Source organism: Oncorhynchus mykiss, chromosome 18 (genome assembly GCF_057628025.1).
Source record: "Oncorhynchus mykiss isolate SJ-2025 chromosome 18, ASM5762802v1, whole genome shotgun sequence".
Lineage (NCBI taxonomy): Eukaryota > Metazoa > Chordata > Actinopteri > Salmoniformes > Salmonidae > Oncorhynchus > Oncorhynchus mykiss.
This window is the reverse complement of record NC_143039.1, coordinates 68,873,615-68,889,988: the sequence shown is the minus strand read 5'-3', so window position 1 is coordinate 68,889,988 and position 16,374 is coordinate 68,873,615. Positions and strand designations below refer to the sequence as shown.

The 16,374-nt window shown below is 43.1% G+C and overlaps 1 protein-coding gene across 1 annotated transcript in view; it reads right to left on the bottom strand.

Annotated features, from left to right (window-relative positions):
- Positions 1 to 1,785: 1,785 nt before the first annotated feature.
- Positions 1,786 to 16,374, bottom strand: part of LOC110496654 (gamma-aminobutyric acid type B receptor subunit 2) — a 445,152-nt gene continuing 430,563 nt past the window's right edge. The window contains exons 17-19 of the mRNA XM_036953439.2: positions 13,412 to 13,541; positions 8,798 to 8,915; positions 1,786 to 5,004 (exon numbers count right to left, since the gene is read on the bottom strand). Coding sequence (XP_036809334.2) covers positions 4,839 to 5,004; positions 8,798 to 8,915; positions 13,412 to 13,541 — 414 coding nt within the window. The 3' untranslated portion in view covers positions 1,786 to 4,838. The remainder of the gene's footprint in view (positions 5,005 to 8,797; positions 8,916 to 13,411; positions 13,542 to 16,374) is intronic.

The window sequence follows — 16,374 nt, the reverse complement described above, 5'->3', positions numbered from 1 at the left end:
TGGTACTGTATATTTCTCATATTATATTTTGCAATAGATATTCCAGAAACCCTGATGATGATATATACAAATATATATATACAGTGCCTTGCGAAAGTATTCGGCCCCCTTGAACTTTGCGACCTTTTGCCACATTTCAGGCTTCAAACATAAAGATATAAAACTGTATTCTTTTGTGAAGAATGAACAACAAGTGGGACACAATCATGAAGTGGAACAACATTTATTGGATATTTCAAACTTTTTTAACAAATCAAAAACTGAAAAATTGGGCGTGCAAAATTATTCAGCCCCTTTACTTTCAGTGCAGCAAACTCTCTCCAGAAGTTCAGTGAGGATCTCTGAATGATCCAATGTTGACCTAAATGACTAATGATGATAAATACAATCCACCTGTGTGTAATTAAGTCTCTGTATAAATGCACCTGCACTGTGATAGTCTCAGAGGTCCGTTAAAAGCGCAGAGAGCATCATGAAGAACAAGGAACACACCAGGCAGGTCCGAGATACTGTTGTGAAGAAGTTTAAAGCCGGATTTGGATACAAAAAGATTTCCCAAGCTTTAAACATCCCAAGGAGCACTGTGCAAGCGATAATATTGAAATGGAAGGAGTATCAGACCACTGCAAATCTACCAAGACCTGGCCGTCCCTCTAAACTTTCAGCTCATACAAGGAGAAGACTGTACCGAGATGCAGCCAAGAGGCCCATGATCACTCTGGATGAACTGCAGAGATCTACAGCTGAGGTGGGAGACTCTGTCCACAGGACAACAATCAGTCGTATATTGCACAAATCTGGCCTTTATGGAAGAGTGGCAAGAAGAAAGCCATTTCTTAAAGATATCCATAAAAAGTGTTGTTTAAAGTTTGCCACAAGCCACCTGGGAGACACACCAAACATGTGGAAGAAGGTGCTCTGGTCAGATGAAACCAAAATTGAACTTTTTGGCAACAATGCAAAACGTTATGTTTGGCGTAAAAGCATCACAGCTGAACACACCATCCCCACTGTCAAACATGGTGGTGGCAGCATCATGGTTTGGGCCTGCTTTTCTTCAGCAGGGACAGGGAAGATGGTTAAAATTGATGGGAAGATGGATGGAGCCAAATACAGGACCATTCTGGAAGAAAACCTGATGGAGTCTGCAAAAGACCTGAGACTGGGACGGAGATTTGTCTTCCAACAAGACAATGATCCAAAACAAAAAGCAAAATCTACAATGGAATGGTTCAAAAATAAACATATCCAGGTGTTAGAATGGCCAAGTCAAAGTCCAGACCTGAATCCAATCGAGAATCTGTGGAAAGAACTGAAAACTGCTGTTCACAAATGCTCTCCATCCAACCTCACTGAGCTCGAGCTGTTTTGCAAGGAGGAATGGGAAAAAATGTCAGTCTCTCGATGTGCAAAACTGATAGAGACATACCCCAAGCGACTTACAGCTGTAATCGCAGCAAAAGGTGGCACTACAAAGTATTAACTTAAGGGGGCTGAATAATTTTGCACGCACAATTTTTCAGTTTTTGATTTGTTAAAAAAGTTTGAAATATCCAATAAATGTCGTTCCACTTCATGATTGTGTCCCACTTGTTGTTGATTCTTCACAAAAAAATACAGTTTTATATCTTTATGTTTGAAGCCTGAAATGTGGCAAAAGGTTGCAAAGTTCAAGGGGGCCGAATACTTTCGCAAGGCACTGTACATACATACACACACGTGTTTTTGACCTTTAAACTGATAGAAACCGAATAACAGAGTAGCCCTGGCTAATACAGAACGTTAGCATGAAAAAGCAGTTTATTTCCAGTTATTATGAGCCCTTTAACTACTAACATTGCATTTGAAGAACTATTGTTGCAGACGTTGAGAACAAGTTTTAATTAATAATAGAAAATTAGGGCACATTGCAAATAAAAGTAACAGTACCTGATAAACAGCATTTGGCATTTTGTAAGAACAATAAATAGTGACTGTCAGATTCCATGAATGCTGAGAAAAGAACATTTTTGATGTGTTATTGACTGTTCTATTGGTTAATTCTGATACAGCTAGCCAAAGCTATTACGTGTTGTACACTTATTGCCCTCAGCATCTTGCAGCATGTGTAATGCTGCATGTAGTTTACATTATATTGTGTGTGGGGGGGGGGGGGGGGGGGTTTCTCACTGAGAATCTTGGCTTTGACATTGACTGCTTGATGATGTCCTCTTAAAGACAGGATGTAGAAATGAAACTGCCGTGACAGAAGAAACAGAGTGGATTTGTCACGACAGTCGTAAAAACAGGGAACTCCTATGTGAATTATACATTTTATTTCATGCCATCTTGAGAAAGCCAAATACCAAATATTTCATACATACATCAACACCATCAAGGTATCAGCAAATTTTACACAGTCACATATAATGTAATATATAAAATGTGTTTTTTTTCTTTTTCTGAAGGAACAACCGACCGCAGTGTCTCACTCACTCAGAAGTGACTGTGTGTTTCTCTGGTGGGCAAAGAGGGATGAGAAAGAAGTATTTTCGCTTCATGGAGGTCTGTGCTGCTGTGTTGCGGCTCTGGACAGCCCCATTGACTCCAGGCTAGGGGGAGGAGCTCAGACAGGAATTCACACCTGGATGTGTCCAATAGCAGTACTGTCTCCAACCTGCTCCTTCCCAACCATTCCTTGTCCTCCAATAGGCTTCCTCCTTGGCTGACAGACATCATCAGCGTTCAGACGCCAAGCCCAGCTCACAGAGCAGCCCACTCTCTGTAATGAGTTGTCCCCAAGTGATCTGTCTCACCCTGTATGTTCCAGGTGTTGGAGCATTGAATGGTTAAGAAGTCATGACAGGTTATACAATTTACAGATGCGTTACAGATTCTTGTTGAGTTAATTTAGCCTGGCCCATACCATTACCACCACTACCTACTGGGCCTGGTGTATACTGTGGCTCCTGCAGGGTACAGGATATGACTACAAGCACAGAGCTCAACAAACGCCTTTTAAAAACTAAAACTGGAACCAAGACACCAATGGTGAAATATATGCTGAAACAAATCTAGACTTCTGATGATGATACGGAGCTTTTTGGTGGATTTCGTCCACTTTGTGTTTTTCTTGTTCTTGTGACAACAATTGTACAAATAAAATTACGATAGCTAGCTATGTCTACGGCCCTATTTTAGTCCAAGAAATTACCTTTGGGCCAACTGCACAGAAATACATTTCTATAGCAACTCTGATGTATGTTTCACTGTTGCTAAGTGCCAGGTGATTTAGAGGTGCTTCTCCCAGTCTGTGGTTCAATTGTTGTGGTCAGTTCTGTGGTCTCCATCGGCGCCATTTCTGCTCAAACCACATCTGGATAGGGTTCACATATGGCTCACATATCTTCCACTTGCCATTTTGGTCATTGAAATGTAGATAAACTAACTGAAACAGCTTAGAGGGACTTAATTTCACGGTTTCAAAACTACTGATGAAACCGAAATGGCAAACCCACATCCTCATCACGATCTGAATGTATGTCTTGTCAACAGAACCTCTGTCCAAGTCTTTGATCTCAGTTTCTCACCACTTTTGATGCTGTCTGACCATGCACCTATTTCATTGACTTATGAAACGTATATTCATTAGAAAGATGCTTCTTTAGCCTCACTACAGCCAGATAATGGAGCGACATCACAGTTTCTGGACCATTTACAGTGGTAATGGGAGCCTGTTTGGCGAGGCCTCGTCTGGACACATCACTAGGATACGGTGTGCACTCCTGTTTCCCTATAGGTGTGTGTCTTGATGTGTTTGTGTGTGTGTCAACACATAGTGAACACGGAGAGTCATTACTATTGTCATTGTTTCCTGGAAATCTGTCCTGTTTGGTTCTGTTGCCTTCTAAAGGCATTCTACTGTACTGTAGTATTTCATTGTTGTTTGGAGGTCAATTAAACTAGGGAAGTTGAAACACATTAACGGCCTATGCAAAGAGATAGCATAATCTTTAAGAAAAATGAATGGTTCAAATGTAGCAAAGTGGAAAATAAGCTGTGTGCGTATTACTCCAAGTTAAAAGAATTGGCCCCTGGTGTCTTTCCACATTTTGCTAGTCACAGAAATTAGAGTAATCTTACTTCTTGCCATGAGCCAATCCATTTAACACAATTAACACACTACAATGATGCAGTAATATTACACAAACCAATTTGTCTTACATTTTGCTTTGTAGTAGGCCAGTTTTTACGGTTTCATTAGTTTTTCAGGACCTCCTACCCCTATACAGACCCCCCCCCCCCCCCCCCCCCATATGTTCATTCACAGCATACTCAAAGCTAACGGTACGTCAAAGTCAGAAAGTATGCTATTTACATGCTTGTTCACAATGGTGAATTTTGATGAATCCTATGTCAGTCCGGTCTGGAACTCCTTTGTTCCTATAGTAACGCCTCCCAGGCATTGACGTAGCTGAAATGCTCACGTTTTGACAGGCTCACACATAGTCCAGTGTATGACAAAATAAAAACAACAACATAAAAACCCTCCGAAGCAGATCCACCCCAGGTCTGGTCAGGTCCTCTGCTGTTGGGGTGGTGGGGTGAGACCAAAGGAGGTTGTTGCTCTGGATCGTGTGTCATTTGTAAGGTCCTCCTGTGCCCTCCCCCCTTCCCTTCCCGACCCATGGTTCTAGAGAGGGGTTCTAGAGACCGAGGCATGATGAGTGGAACCAACTTCCCCCTCCCTGGTCCAACACACATATTATTCCAATGTTGCTGACAGCCTAAGCTAGGGTCTGCTTGTTGTTTTTAAAACACAGATGTCCTTTCTTGGAAGCGCCAGGGGAGACTGATGCTCACAGGCCTGAGACCATGACCCGGTAGGACGGGGGCATGTGTCTGTGCCGCGGGCTGGAGCCGGGGCTGGCGTTGGGGCTGGTACAGCTGGCGTCCACCCCCCCTATGGAGGGTAGGTAGGCATGGTGCAGGATGGGGAGCTGCAACGACAGCCTGCGCTGTATGCTGTGGACAGAGAGGTATAGCATGTTAAGTATCATTAAAGATCATTATATTCACCTGAATAATTACAAGTTGATGTCCCATGTGTGCTGTCAAAGTGCTAAACCCTGTACAATCTTTCTAAATTGATGTGGTGCTACATTGCGAACACACTGTACATACAGGACTATTTACATCCAGCCAGCTTCTGTATGTGCTGTTTCACTCTCAATAATTCAAATGGGCTTTTTGTACACCAGCACTTCTGATAACTGATGCAAAGAGGGCTGAATGACTGTACACTGTAGTTACAATACTGTAACAGGGTCACAACGCAGTCAGTGACATCTCACTTCTCACTGGCATTACCGCACACAGTCAAAGAGCTTCTCCGGTCCCCTCCCCCTCCTCCTCCACCCCCACAGTAACACACCAGAGCCCCCCCGGTCCCCCCCTCCTCCTCCACCCCCACAGTAACACACCAGAGCCCCCCCCGGTCCCCCCCTCCTCCTCCACCCCCCACAGTAACACACCAGAGCCTCCCTGGTCCTCTCCCCCCTCCTCCTCCACCCCCCACAGTAACACACCAGAGTCCCCCCCCCCTCCACCCCCCACAGTAACACACCAGAGCCTCCCTGGTCCCTCCTCTCTACTCCTCTCCACTAACCCATAATCCACTCCGTGCTTTGGAGATCTTCTGACAAAAATAAAATGTCATGCTTCTGCCTGGTGTGACAGCTCACACCGCACCTCTCTGCTAGAGCCATTGCTTTTCAAGCCGATTACCTAACCAAATGGCAGTTATGTAAATATAGAACAAACATGTCCTTCTCATTCACTAGCTCAAAGTCTTTCAATTCTGCCAACTTTCAAATGAGACCAGTGAATTGTCTCACAGGTTGCTGTACATGTTTTTTGATGAAATAACACTTTATTGCCGTGGGAAACATATGTTTACATTGCCAAAGTAAGTAGAATAGATAATAAACAAAAATGAAATAAACAATATAAAATTATCATTAAACATTACACTCACAGAAGTTCCAAAAGAATGCAGACATTTCAAATATCATATTATGTCTATATACAATGTTGTAACAATGTGCAAATAGAGTACAAAAGGGAAAATAAAACAACATAAATATGGGTTGTATTTACAATGGTGTTTGTTCTTCACTGGTTGCCCTTTTCTTGTGGCAACTAGTTACAAATCTTGCTGCTGTGATGGTACACTGTGGAATTTCCCCCAGTAGATATGGGATTTGTTTTCAAATTCTTTGTGGGTCTTTGTAATCTGAGGGAAATATGTGTCTCTAATATGGGCATATATTTGGCAGGAGGTTAGGAAGTGCAGCTCAGTTCCAACTCATTTTGTGGGCAGTGTGCACATTGCCTATCTTCTCTTGAGAGCCAGGTCTGCCTACAGCAGCCTCTCCCAATAGCAAGGCCATGCTCACTGAGTCTGTACATAGTCAAAGCTTTCCTTAATTGTGGGTCAGTCACAGTGGTCAGGTATTCTGCCACTGTGTACTCTCTCTGTTTAGGGCCAAATAGCATTTTAGTTTGCACAGTTTTTTTGTTATTTCTTTCCAATGTGTGAATATTTTTATTTATTTTCTAATGATTTGGTTGGGTCTAATTGTGTTGCTGTCTGTGGGGTGTGTTTGTGTTTGTGAACAGAGCCCCAGGACCAGCTTGCTTAGGGGAGTTTTCTCCAGGTTTATCTCGCTGTAGGTGATGGCTTTGTTATGGAAGGTTTGGGAATCACCTCCCTCCCACCATGTGATCAAACATTCATGTGGTGTGGGAATAACTCAGTGTTCTTCCACTTCTTCTGTCTCCCCAGTCTATTTTCAACCCCTGCTGCTACTGCTGCTTCCAACCGTAGCTGTAAATCACTGGTTACATAAGCTCTGTGACTCTCTCATGGATCCTCCCTCTTGGTTCCTCTCCCTCCTTCTCATGCCCTCTCTCTATCATGTCATTTCTGTCTCCCTCTCTCTATCCGTTTTCTGCTCTCTCTCTTCCGTGTCTTCTCTATCATGGTTCCCCTCTCTGTTCCTCTCATGTCACCACTCACTCACTCACTCACTCACTCACTCACTCACTCACTCACTCACTCACGTGTTCTCTCTATCCAATCCCAGTTAGATGAACGTAGGAGGAGGAGGAGAGCTTGGAGGACGAGGGAGAAGAGGAGGCGGCAATGTGAGGGGAGGAGGGGAGAGCAGTCACTGTGAGGGGAGGAGGGGAGAGCAGTCACTGTGAGGGGAGGAGGGGAGAGCGGTCACTGTGAGGGGAGGAGGGGAGAGCGGTCACTGTGAGGGGAGGAGGGGAGAGCGGTCACTGTGAGGGGAGGAGGGGAGAGCGGTCACTGTGAGGAGAGGAGGGGAGAGTGGTCGCTGTGAGGGGAGGAGGAGGGAGAAGAGGAGGCTCTCAATGATGCTTTAAACTCCTTTTTTCCCTCTCTGATGAAGTCGACATGCCCCAGCCTGCTCATGAATAATAAGTGAAGGTAGCTCTTTATTTGTCAGTTGAGTGTGTTATGAGTGTTCTGGACCGCCACGTTTTAAGAGTTGGGACAACATGCAGTCAGCTGTGCTCTGCCGGTTATATGTGTGTGTGTGTGTGTGTGTGGGGGGGAGGGGGAGAGAGTGTGTGGGAGGGGGAGAGAGTGTGTGGGAGGGGGAGAGAGTGTGTGGGACGGGGAGAGAGTGTGTGGGAGGGGGAGAGAGTGTGTGGGAGGGGTAGAGAGTGTGTGGGAAGGGGAGAGAGTGTGTGGGAGGGGGAGAGAGTGTGTGGGAGGGGGAGAGAGTGCGTGGGAGGGGGAGAGAGTGCGTGGGAGGGGATGAGAGTGCGTGGGAGGGAGAGAGAGTGCGTGGGAGGGGGAGAGAGTGCGTGGGAGGGGGAGAGAGTGCGTGGGAAGGGGAGAGAGTGTGTGGGAGGGGAGAGAGTGTGTGGGAAGGGGAGAGAGTGTGTGGGAGGGGGAGAGAGTGTGTGGGAGGGGGAGAGAGTGTGTGGGAAGGGGAGAGAGTGTGTGGGAGGGGGAGAGAGTGTGTGGGAGGGGGAGAGAGTGTGTGGGAGGGGGAGAGAGTGTGTGGGAGGGGGAGAGAGTGTGTGGGAGGGGGGAGAGAGTGTGTGGGAAGGGGAGAGAGTGTGTGGGAGGGGGAGAGAGTGTGTGGGAGAGAGTGTGTGGGAGGGGGAGAGAGTGTGTGGGAAGGGGAGAGAGTGTGTGGGAGGGGGAGAGAGTGTGTGGGAGGGGAGAGAGTGCGTGGGAGGGGGAGAAAGTGCGTGGGAGGGGATGAGAGTGCGTGGGAGGGGGAGAGAGTGTGTGGGAGGGGGAGAGAGTGCGTGGGAGGGGGAGAGAGTGCGTGGGAAGGGGAGAGAGTGTGTGGGAGGGGAGAGAGTGTGTGGGAAGGGGAGAGAGTGTGTGGGAGGGGGAGAGAGTGTGTGGGAGGGGGAGAGAGTGTGTGGGAAGGGGAGAGAGTGTGTGGGAGGGGGAGAGAGTGTGTGGGAGGGGGAGAGAGTGTGTGGGAGGGGGAGAGAGTGTGTGGGAAGGGGAGAGAGTGTGTGGGATGGGGAGAGAGTGTGTGGGAGGGGGAGAGAGTGTGTGGGAGGGGGAGAGAGTGTGTGTAGATGATTGGGATGTTATATTGGTCCATCTTTTACAGAGCTGGTTGCCAGAGCAACCGCCATGCAGTGCTGGTGGTGGAGGCAATACATCTGATGTCTAGTCTGCAAAAAAAGACAACAGTAGGAGGAAAAAAGGGGGATGAAAAAGGAGGAGGGAGGAGGGGTACTTTTGAGGAGAACTCACTGTTCAGGTGAGTTGATATCCTCCAGAGGACCTCTGTTTATTCTGGAAGGATCCATGGAGCCCCACTGGGCCTGAGGCTTCTGCTCAAGATGATTCTTCACTATCGATTTCTCCCCCTCTGCAGAGACACGGAGAGATGACACAGCAAACAGGATCAATCCCCATACAGGCTGTCACACCATGCCACAAAATGACTCCCTATTCTCTATAACACAGTAGGAACACCTGTACTTTCCATGACAGACCAGGTGACCAGGTGAATCCAGGTGAAAGCTATGATCCCTTATTGATGTCACTTGTTAAATCCACTTAAATCAGTGTATATGGAAGGGAGGAGACAGGTTAAAGAAAGATTTTAAAGTCTTGAGACAATTGAGACATGGATTGTTTTACGTGTGCCATTCAGAAGGTGAATGGGCAAGACAAAATATTTAAGGTATGATAGTAGGTGCCAGGCGCACCGGTTTGTGTGAAACCCAGCAGCGCTGCGGTTTCCCCTGTGTATCAAGAATGGTCCACCACCCAAAGGACTTCCAGCCAACTTGACACAACTGTAGGAAGCATTGGGCCAGCATCCCTGTGGAACGCTTTCGCCGCCTTGCAGCGTCCATGTCCTGACCAATTGAGGCTGTTCTGAGAGCAGAAACGGGGGAGCTGCACCTCAATATTAGGATGTTTTGTACACTCAGTGTAGTTCACTACTTTTGACCAGGACCCGATAGGATTCCAATAGAGCTCTGAGCAAAAGTAGTGCACTATATAGGGAATAGTGTGCCATTGGTATGTCCCCTATGCCTGGTTCAGATCACAACACCTGAGAAGCTAAGGACACTGAAGAATGTACCACCATCAGTCATACTAATAATAATAGATAGTATTACAATGCCAAGCATGTCAAGCATTCTCTCAAAGCAAATGCTAAGTATGAAAATATTGACTGTGAAGATTCTAGGATCTTCATTTGCATGTAACAGCGTCACTGTCAGGCATTACATCACTGATACAGTATCTGTCGGACATTACATCACTGATACAGTATCTGTCGGGCATTACATCACTGATACAGTATCTGTCGGGCATTACATCACTGATACAGTATCTGTCGGGCATTACATCACTGATACAGTATCTGTCGGGCATTACATCACTGATACAGTATCTGTCGGGCATTACATCACTGATACAGTATCTGTTGGGCATTACATCACTGATACAGTATCTGTCGGGCATTACATCACTGAATCAGTATCTGTCGGGCATTAATCACTGATACAGTATCTGTCGGGCATTACATCACTGATACAGTATCTGTCAGGCATTACATCACTGATACAGTATCTGTCGGGCATTACATCACTGATACAGTATCTGTCGGGCATTACATCACTGATACAGTATCTGTCGGGCATTACATCACTGATACAGTATCTGTCGGGCATTACATCACTGATACAGTATCTGTCGGGCATTACATCACTGATACAGTATCTGTCGGGCATTACATCACTGATTCAGTATCTGTCGGGCATTACATCACTGATACAGTATCTGTCGGGCATTACATCACTGATACAGTATCTGTCGGGCATTACATCACTGATACAGTATCTGTCGGGCATTACATCACTGATACAGTAACTGTCGGGCATTACATCACTGATACAGTATCTGTCGGGCATTACATCACTGATACAGTATCTGTCGGACATTACATCACTGATACAGTATCTGTCGGGCATTACTTTAAAGGCAGCAGCAAACAAAGACAACACTTCTGTTCTGTGTTTTCAACACATGCTAAATGGAGCTCTGCTGGTAGCACAATGAGAGAGAGAGAGAGAGAGAGAGAGAGATAGAGAGAGAGAGAGAGAGAGAGAGTAGAGAGGGAGAGGGAGAGGGAGAGAGAGAGAGAGAGAGAGAGAGAGAGGGAGAGGGAAAAGAGAGAGAGAGAGAGAGAGAGAGAGAGAGAGAGAGAGAGAGAGAGAGAGAGCGCTTCTTGTTGTGGAAAATATGTTAGTCCAGGGGGGAAACAGCCTGACAGGATTCTGGTGTTGGCCTCTCGTCACCGTGGGAGACAGACGGTGAGTGTGAACACAGTTGTTATCAAAGTAAACAGCCTTATCAGTGTTTCAAACGCCACCTGGAGAGCCCCAAAATGAGCCCCTTTTGTGTCCAGTTATTCCTCTCTAGTTGACCCAGATCTTCACCTCTTAGCATAACATTGACCTGATTGGACGATCACACTGTGGCATTATGTATCCGAAATGTGCATCTGAAGAGGAGGATACAGGAGCGCATGTCTAAACATAGCATAGTGGATTCATATGGATTGGACTGCGGCTGTAAATTATTTATTAATGTGAGCAATTCACGGTATAATCCTATTTGGAAATTAATAATATATAAACCCACCTCTGAAAACAATGTTGTGGGGTGGTGTCAAAAGAGCAATTTACTGCCCTGAGAGATAACCTCACAGTAATATGAATGTCTTCTGAACTCTGTAACTACTCTCCAGATCCTTTACGGCCCCCATATCAGGTTCCTCAATTGTGTTATGAAACTCTCAAACTTGTCAACTGACTGCTAACAACTGTAGTAGTTGAGGACTACATATTTTAACTGGCCTGACAACTGAGGCAATTCCTAATATCAACCCCACCGCTCTACCTTCAAGTCCAAACCATGTGCTAATGAATATTCATGCACTATGGAGAGTGTCCTTTGTACTTGGTTGTGATTGTAATCTGTTGTACTCTTATAACAGCCCCTCATTTACAGCCCAAATGCATTTAGTCCAGCCAGTCTCATGAATACTGATGGCTGCGGTAGAGATATGGACGTGGTGATGTTCTCTACAATGTGGCTGAATCCTCATTGTGAATATAATGACCCATTTATATTTCTCTATATGTCTGTCTGTCAGTCTAAATGCTGAACAGAAGCTTATCATTGAGCAATCGACAAACTTAGGTTCAGGGTACTGTAGTCCTGAACTACGAGAGAGGTACTATGGTGTAGTCTTTGGCCTGGTTTGCTAACTACCTCTCTCAAAGAGTGCAGTGTATAAAGTCAGAACATCTGCTGTCTCAGCCACTGCCTGTCACCAAAGGTGTACCCCAAGGCTCGATCCTAGGCCCCACTCTCTACTTAATTTACATCAACAACATAGCTCAGGCAGTAGGAAGCTCTCATCCATTTATATGCAGATGATAGTCTTATACTCAGCTGGCCCCTCCCCAGATTTTGTGTTAAACGCTCTACAAAAAGCTTTCTTAGTGTCCAACCAGCTTTCTCTGCCCTTAACCTTTGTTAAGTAGAATGCCCCTTTCTCCACAGATGGGATTACTACCTCTGAGGAATTAGAGCTTGAGATGGTACTTGGGAGTATGGCTAGATGGTACACTGTCCTTCTCTCAGCACATATCAAAGCTGCAGGCTAAAGTTAAATCTAGACTTGGTTTCCACTATCGTGATCAACCCTCTTTCACCCCAGATGTCAAACTAACCCTGATTCAGATGAACATACTACCCATGCTAGATAACGGAGACGTAAATTATAGATCGGCAGGTAAGGGTGCTCTCGAGCAGCTAGATGGTCTTTACCATTCGGCCATCAGAATTGCCATCAATGCTCCTTATAGGACACATCACTGCACTCTATACTCCTCTGTAAACTGGTCATCTCTGTATACCCGTCACAAGACCCACTGGTTGATGCTTATTTATAAAACCCTCTTAGGCCTATCTGAGATACCTCCTGCAGCCCTCATCCTCCACATACAACACCCGTTCTGCCAGTCACATTCTGTTAAAGGTCCCCAAAGCACACACATCCCTGGTTCGGTCGTATTTTCAGTTCGCTGCAGCTAGCGACTGGAACGAGCTACAACAAACACTCAAACTGGACAGTTTTATCTCAATCTCTTCATTCAAAGATTCAATCTTGGACACTCTTACTGATAGTTGTGGCTACTTTGCATGATGTATTGTTGTCTCTATCCTTCTTGCCCTTTGTGCTGTTGTCTGTGCCCAATAATGTTTGTACCCTGTTTTGTGCTGCTGCCATGTTGTGTTGCTGCCATGTTGCTGCCATGTTGTGCTGCTGCCATGTTGTGCTGCTGCCATGTTGTGTTGCTACCACGTTGTTGTCATGTTGTGTTGCTACCATGCTGTGTTGCTGCCATGCTATGTTGTTGTCTTAGGTCTCTCTTTATGTTGTGTTGTCTCTCTTGTCGTGATGTGTGTTTTGTCCTATATTTTATATAATTTTTATTTTTAATCCCAGTCCCCATCCCCGCAGGAGGACTTTTTGCCTTTTGATAGGCCGTCATTGTAAATAAGAATTTGCCCTTAACTGACTTGCCTAGTTCAATAAAGGTTAAATAAAAAAATACAAAATAAAAATAGTTGTCATGCCGTTCCCTATCTATGAGGTGAGCACAGCTGTTTTACCTCGGACAGATGAATACAACTCTTCAGAGAGAATCATGTGCAGACAGTGAGCAGCAGCAGTCCATACTGACAGAGGTGAGTCTGTCTGTTCTAATGAGTGAGGAATATGTGGGAGGTTATGTTGTAGAAGTGTGAACAAAAGTAGCAGTGGTCAGTCACCTTTGCCGTCGGTGAAGTTGCGTATGCTGAGGATGTTGTTGACGTCTCCGTAGTGGTTCTGCTTGATGTACGGGGTCTTCTCTGGGGTGTCCTGCAGCTGCATGGTCACCTCTTCCAGTTCCTTATCCAACTGCACAGACAAAATGTACTTTATGGGGTTAACATCATGTTTAAGATGTTGAAATAGTTTCTAAGATGTTGACATAATGTTTAAGATGTTGACATAATGTTTAAGATGTTGACATAATGTTTAAGATGTTGACATAATGTTTAAGATGTTGAAATATTTTTTAAGATGTTAACATAATGTTTAAGATGTTGACATAATGTTTAAGATGTTGACATAATGTTTAAGATGTTGAAATATTTTTTAAGATGTTAACATAATGTTTAAGATGTTGACATAATGTTTAAGAGGTGAACATAATGTTTAAGATGTGAACATAATGTTTAAGATGTTGACATAATGTTTAAGATGTTGACATAATGTTTAAGATGTTGACATAATGTTTAAGATGTTGAAATATTTTTTAAGATGTTAACATAATGTTTAAGATGTTGACATAATGTTTAAGATGTTGACATAATGTTTAAGATGTTGACATAATGTTTAAGATGTGAACATAATGTTTAAGATGTTGACATAATGTTTAAGATGTTGACATGATGTTTAAGATGTTGACATAATGTTTAAGATGTTAACATAATGTTTAAGATGTTGACATAATGTTTAAGATGTTGACATAATGTTTAAGATGTTGACATAATGTTTAAGATGTTGACATAATGTTTAAGATGTTGACATAATGTTTAAGATGTTGACATAATGTTTAAGATGTTGACATAATGTTTAAGATGTTAACATAATGTTTAAGATGTTGACATAATGTTTAAGATGTTGACATAATGTTTAAGATGTGAACATAATGTTTAAGATGTTGACAATGTTTAAGATGTTGACATAATGTTTAAGATGTTGAAATATTTTTTAAGATGTTGACATAATGTTTAAGATGTTGACATAATGTTTAAGATGTGAACATAATGTTTAAGATGTTGACATAATGTTTAAGATGTTGACATAATGTTTAAGATGTTGAAATATTTTTTAAGATGTTAACATAATGTTTAAGATGTTGACATAATGTTTAAGATGTTGACATAATGTTTAAGATGTTGACATAATGTTTAAGATGTTGACATAATGTTTAAGATGTGAACATAATGTTTAAGATGTTGACATAATGTTTAAGATGTGAACATAATGTTTAAGATGTTGACATAATGTTTAAGATGTGAACATAATGTTTAAGATGTTGACATAATGTTTAAGATGTTGACATAATGTTTAAGATGTTGACATAATGTTTAAGATGTTGAAATATTTTTTAAGATGTGAACATAATGTTTAAGATGTTGACATAATGTTTAAGATGTTGACATAATGTTTAAGATGTTGACATAATGTTTAAGATGTTGACATAATGTTTAAGATGTTGACATAATGTTTAAGATGTTGACATAATGTTTAAGATGTTGACATAATGTTTAAGATGTTGACATAATGTTTAAGATGTTGACATAATGTTTAAGATGTTGAAATAGTTTTTAAGATGTTGACATAATGTTTAAGATGTTGACATCATGTTTAAGATGTTGACATAATGTTTAAGATGTTGACATAATGTTTAAGATGTTGACATAATGTTTAAGATGTTGACATAATGTTTAAGATGTTGAAATAGTTTTTAAGATGTTGACATAATGTTTAAGATGTTGACATCATGTTTAAGATGTTGACATAATGTTTAAGATGTTGACATAATGTTTAAGATGTTGACATAATGTTTAAGATGTTGACATAATGTTTAAGATGTTAAAATTGTGTTTAAGATGTGAACATAATGTTTAAGAGGTTAAAATAGTTTTAAACTTTGGGAGTAATGATTAATAAATGTTGAACAAATGGTTTGTAAATGGCTTAAATGCCTTATAAATGGTTTATTATGGACCCTTAAAACAAAGTTTTACCCATTTGTTGAAATATAGTGAAATAGTGATGGTGAAAAAAAACTGCAAGGACAGATGAGGGTTGCCTACTGAAATGTATTGATTTTGATCAGAAAGAAACCTTTTCTATTCAACTCCATTGTACTTCAAGAGTGGCGTTAGGAACAACTACAAAGGCTACTCTTACTCTTTATCAGGATGGTGTTACTGGCACAGGACCAACTAGAGACACTTTATAGAGTGACAGGATGGTGTTACTGGCAGACAGGACCAACTAGAGACACTTTATAGATGGTGCTATTGGCAGACAGGACCAACTAGAGACACTTTATAGAGTGACAGGATGGTGTTACTGGCAGACAGGACCAACTAGAGACACTTTATAGATGGTGCTACTGGCAGACAGGACCAACTAGAGACACGTTATAGAGTGACAGGATGGTGCTACTGGCAGACAGGACCAATTATAGACACTTTATAGAGTGACAGGATGGTGCTACTGGCAGACAGGACCAACTAGAGACACTTTATAGAGTGACAGGATGGTGCTACTGGCAGACAGGACCAACTAGAGACACTTTATAGGGTGACAGGATGGTGCTACTGACAGACAGGACCAACTAGAGACACTTTATAGAGTGACAGGATGGTGCTCCTGGCAGACAGGACCAACTAGAGACACTTTATAGAGTGACAGGATGGTGCTACTGGCAGACAGGACCAACTAGAGACACTTTATAGATGGTGCTACTGGCAGACAGGACCAACTAGAGACACTTTATAGATAGTGCTACTGGCAGACAGGACCAACTAGAGACACTTTATAGAGTGACAGGATGGTGCTACTGGCAGACAGGACCAACTAGAGACACTTTATAGAGTGACAGGATGGTGCTACTGGCAGACAGGACCAACTAGAGACACTTTATAGATGGTGCTACTGGCAGACCTAT